At 28.7% G+C, this 5,439-nt stretch overlaps 1 protein-coding gene across 2 annotated transcripts; it reads right to left on the bottom strand.

The window, feature by feature from the left end:
• Window positions 1-3,652: 3,652 nt before the first annotated feature.
• Window positions 3,653-4,765, bottom strand: LOC129314208 (zinc finger A20 and AN1 domain-containing stress-associated protein 3-like). 2 transcript variants are annotated; one of them, XM_054957568.1, is made up of 2 exons: window positions 4,613-4,765; window positions 3,653-4,404 (listed from the first exon to the last, which is right to left on the bottom strand). In XM_054957568.1, exon 2 carries the CDS (start codon window positions 4,356-4,358, stop codon window positions 3,876-3,878), a length of 483 nt encoding a protein of 160 aa, XP_054813543.1. In that variant the 5' UTR covers window positions 4,359-4,404; window positions 4,613-4,765; the 3' UTR covers window positions 3,653-3,875. The 2 variants fall into 2 exon arrangements, with proteins under 2 accessions (XP_054813543.1, XP_054813542.1); XM_054957567.1 differs by having other exon boundaries at window positions 4,486-4,643.
• Between the last annotated feature and the right edge of the window lie 674 nt (window positions 4,766-5,439).

The raw sequence follows: 5,439 nt of genomic DNA, 5'->3' as shown, positions 1-5,439 counted from the left end.
AAAATTAGTATAGGTGGAGTAAATTAATCCTAAAAAAAATGTGTTACTTATGCCTTAACGGCATTGTAATTAAACCGAAAGAAAAAGTGCTAGTTATGCCTTAACGGCATTGTGCATAAATTTTTCCTTCGTTATGCAAAATTTCAACACAACACAACACAACCAAACTAATCTTCACGGAAGGGAAAAAATTAATGTAACAATTACTATTAATCCATACAAGTCCAGCATGGAAGCTTTTAACCAGCATGAATTCACAAGGGTCACACATGTTATTAGATTTATGCCTCGTGCAATGCATGGGAATATTTTAATTTTTTAGAATAAAAATATTAAAAATTATTTCATTATAAATATTTTTTATTTTTAAAATTTATATGAATTTCTTTTAAAATCAATAGTTAAGGTTACAAAATATGAATATACCTTTTACTTCTAAGTTTTTATTTTCATTCATCTATTCATTAAATGATAATTACTATTCTTGATATATTCTTTTAAATTTTTATTTATATTTTAAATTTATTAATCACACAAACTAATTTATTTAGTATTTTTAAAATTAAATACATACTCCATGTTTTGAAAAAATGTAATACATTTTTAATTAAATATCAACCCTAATAAAGTAGTTATTTATTTTTAAAATAATACCATCTTTTTATATTTATTATTTATTAGGGTGTTTCATACTAAAGTAAATATAAAATATTTTATTCATTATGGTCATTTAAAAAAAGTCAATGATAATACCTTTAAATACTTAAAAATATTTTAACATCCAACTTCTAAAAAATGATCTATAAAAGATGTCTCATATTCTTTAATGAAAAAAGTAAGTTTACTAAAATAACATTTCAAATATATTTCTACAAGCAATACAATGATTATTAAGAAAATATTATGTGTGCAATGAAAAATAAATTCATTAATATTATATAATTAATTTTTAGCCTATAGTTTTTGTTGCTCGAGAGGCAAATAATTATATCAATATTTTTATAGATGTGTAAATCATAATCAACTTTTACATATAAATAATAAAATAATAGATTTTTATTATTTATGCATTTGAAGAATATAAATAAAAACTTATTTTATATATGTTCACACAAACTATTTTGATTTATTACCCTATATTAATAATAAATATTTTTTTATCCAAAAAATTAATATTTATATTTAAATAAGGGTATTTTAATCCAACATGTATTGCTTAATGGTTAATTTTATTGTTAGGTGGATGAAAATAAAATCTTAAAAATAAAATGAGGGCTTTTTATTCATAACTATTTACATTTTAAAAATTCATATAAGTTTCAAAAAATAGAAGAAAAGTATCATTAATTAAAATAAAAATAGACAAAATATTTTTCTAACTATCTCAAATTATTAAAAATAACTTTATTTATCTTTTTTTTTATTGAGTCCATACACTGTATTTTTAAATATCTTTTTTGATCAATTTATATATTTAATTTTTTAAAAAGCTACAAAATAATACATTTAAATAATAAAAAATTAATTTTTTAGTAATTTAAATAATTTTTGGACAACATTTATATTTAAATAAAAGTATTTTAATTTAATATATGTGACTTAATGATTAATTTAATGGTTAGGTGGATAAAAATAAAAGAAAGATTTATATTTGTAACTATCCATATTAAAAAAATATTCATATAAATTTTAAAAAATAAAAAAAGGTATCATTAATTAAGATAAAAATGCATAAATTATTTGTCTCATTTTTTAGTATAAGTTTCGTGTGTACTGCACCCATTTGAAAAATTAAAAAAAAAACAAAAATAAAACGTTAGATTCAAAGCAAATTTTTTTAAAAAAAGGAAAAGTCAGATGATACTGTACGTGATGGTAACAATTTTTTTTAAAAGAAAAAGTTAGATGGCACTATAAATTTACAGCATCATCCCGACAGTGTTCCAATGGTACCAAATAAAAAAGGGGAAAAAATTGGAAGTATTTTCAGAAAATCACTATTTATTTACTGTTTATTCACTGTTCATCACACATCCCAAATGCATATGGTATTTTTAAAATGTTTTTTTGCTAAACTACGCCCCAGCCTTCACCCTTTTCAAGTCAGCAACAATGTTAAAGTAAACTGCTTAATTACATTGAAGCGTTAATAATTTCGCGTGATTCCAATTTATTTGACTCAAAGTATAAAATAATACGTAAACAATTAAACACACATTTTATATAGGAGAAAAAAAAAAAGAATCCCAGATATATTATTGCTATTGAACTTAATTTATAAAAGTAACGTTTACAATAAATCCTTGGGTGTACAATTAATTTATTCTCCATGAAAGAGAGAGAATGATAATTAAGTCTTAAAATTTTAAATTAAAAATAACTAGATTCTTGATAAAAAATTTTATAAAATGAATGATAAATATAAATTTAAATAATTATAAATAAAATTTTTTGTTACAATTTAAGAGTTATATTTAATAGTTAAATACTTATTTGTAATTAAAAATTCTGAATTTATAATTATTTGAATCTATGCTTTCAACTAAATTTTAAAAAAATTGTCAGAAATTTAACTATTATTAATTTAATATTATGGGATTTAACTATTATTTTTTTTCAAAAAAATATATATTTTTTCTTGTTTGAAATATTACATCATATTCCCTCTCTTAATAGAGCAAAATACTTGAATTACTCTTTACTCTTTATTTTTGTTTTACCTAAAATACTGACTCTCCACCCGAACAAAACAGGATATAGGATAAAGATGTGTTTTTTCTGCCCAATCATGTCTTGCATTTATCGTTGGTCTCGTTGTGTAGGAATTAGGTTTCTTATTGTTAATTTCATTAGATATTAATCCCAATGAGTGACAAAGTTTTTTTTTAACAAATTTAAAAATATAAACTATCAATCATTGATGAATAATTCTTCAAAAATCATGAAATGATTAATTTTATCCTGTAATTAACATAAGGTGCTTTTTTGTTGCCAATAAAACAACGTCCAGTTAGAAAGGTCACAACATGAAGGAGGTTTTATCCATGTTAAGTATGGTAATTGAATTAAAGGCTATAGCAATTATCTTAATTTCCGTTTTAGTATGCTACTAATCTTCTGAGCATTTTTTGAAAATCTAACCCTTTGCGAGCGGGAAACATATTTTAAGATTAATGTTCTGCCACATTTAATGAAAGCAGTCAACTTTCAACCAACTAATAATTTCATTAGAGTTATTTTCTCAGCTCTTATATATAATTTTTTTAAAAAAAAATTGTTGTATTCATAAATATAAAAAATGTAATAATATTTTTAAATAATTAAATAATTTTACTATTACCTTGAGAAAAATATTAATTATATACTTTACCCATCCTTATTATAATATAAATATTAATTGACATTATTAAGAATAAAATTAAAAAAATCATAATTAAAAATAATTTTAATTAAATTATAAACTTTTATTAATATACTAAATTCCCTCAGAATGTTGATCAAGCTACAAAAGAACAATTTTGATGTTATGATAGTGTATGGCTCACCGCTTTAATGTAAAGATTTCTCGTCAAAATTTCTGATTTAGTTTTTATGTTTTCATTTGCATGACATGCACATGATGAACAAAACACAGAAAACAATTAGACAAATATATTTAATTGAACATTTATTAATTCATTCATTCAAATTTACATCATCACTCAACCGCTTTTGAAATAATGCTCCCCAACCCACCACCACCCGACCGCCAACGGCGCCCCAAGCATGACCCTCCAACCACTACTGATCCGATGACCGACCCAAATTTCAGACCCGAATACTTTTTTCCAAATAAAATAATCACAAACGCGAACTGACCGTAACACCCTTCATCCTCAGATCTTTTCGAGTTTATCGGCTCTCACTATTGGATTGGCCTTTGCGATCTGCTCCCGGCCCATCGTCTTGAAGTCGAACTCGCACCCGTGCTGTTCCGGGTAGCGGTGGGACCCGCAGTACGTCGACCCGCACCGGCACTTAAACCCTGTGAGCCCCACGCGCCGCCTGCACGTCATGCACCTGTTCGGCTGAGCCGGCGTCGCCCCCTTCGGCTCCTCCGCAGCACGCACCGGATCAACTGCAGGCGAAATATCGGCGGCCGGTTCCAGCAAGGACGAAGACGATTCCGATTTCTCCGCTGTGGACGGCTGAGGGACTATGGATTGATTGAGAACCAGCTTGGCCGAAGAGGACTGCTGCTCCTTGAGCTGCAAATCCCTGTAGCATTTGGAACATAAATTTTGCGTCGCAGGACTGCCGAAGAAGCCGCAGTTGTTGGCGCAGAGGCGCGGAGCTTGGCATCTATGTTCTTCCGCCATTTTCTCGGATCGTCTTCGGTCCAATCTCAGAGAGAGATCTCGCGATCTGCAAAAGAAAACGCTAAACAACATCAGCCGTACATTTTGAAGAAATTTCGAGGACGAAGGGACACGTAGAGAGGGTTACCAGTGAAACGAGGAAAAACGCCGATGAAAAAAAAACAAGAGGTATTGGGGGAATCAATAGAGAGGAAAACAGAGAAGGGAATCGGCGAGAAAAGCAAGAAGGAAAAGAGGGCAGAAAAGAAAAGCACCTCAGAGTGGAAGGGGTGGTAGGGTAAAGGATTGCTGGTGGGGGAAGAAAATTCCAGAGCCCTTCTCTCTTATCTATGGGTGTGCCCCTTTTTGCTTTTTTTTTTTTTTTTTAAATTGAGGAGCAAAACAGCGTGACCACGTCTATTGCTAATTTGTTACGCGTACCTCGAACGGTTTTTTATTAATGCCTCTTTTTGGTTTATTAGGGCCGCGATTATCTTCTGGAAGCCGTTGATGCCACGCCACGCCACGCACCTCCCCCCTCTCTCTTCTAGATTCTCTCCTCGCTTGTAATTGGGTATTTATTTTAATTTAATTTAATTCCTTGTTTGGCACTTGGCTCACCCACAAATACTTTCATTAGTTCCCATCCATCCCCTGAACCTGGACATCGGTTTTTTTTTTAAGAAAAAAAGAAAAAAGAAAACCTGACATCATGAGTTCATGATGGTCCTATTATAAGATTTTTATTTTTATTTTTGAATAATTTTTTTAAATAAAACTAAAGGGGAGAGAGAGCTTAGGTGGAAGTGAAATCTATATGTGGATGTTCTTGATGAACAAAATCTATATGTGGATTTCCTACGTTATAGATCCTCCTAATACTTCTCTTCAAATTAATTAGTTAATGATAATAATAATAATAATACTGCTACTACAAATTGATGGGATCCAACTCTTTGCTCCTCCTGTTCTTGGTACGGGTGGAATATTTCTTAGAAAGAATTTAAATCAAGTATTTTGTGATCTAATAAAAAAATTTACAGAGCATAAGTTATGGGCTTCATAATTTGCAAATTGCTTCCTGTATAAATATATCTATATT

Source organism: Prosopis cineraria, unplaced genomic scaffold (assembly GCF_029017545.1).
Source record: "Prosopis cineraria cultivar Desert tree isolate PC_DT_omini unplaced genomic scaffold, ASM2901754v1 PC6, whole genome shotgun sequence".
Lineage (NCBI taxonomy): Eukaryota > Viridiplantae > Streptophyta > Magnoliopsida > Fabales > Fabaceae > Prosopis > Prosopis cineraria.
Note: the sequence above shows the minus strand (reverse complement) of the source record. Positions and strands in the feature narration are given on the sequence as shown.

Coding starts and splice junctions, on each gene's coding strand:
- LOC129314208 (XM_054957568.1), bottom strand. CDS start 4,358: ATGGCGGAAGAACATAGATGCCAAGCTCCGCGCCTCTGCGCCAACAAC.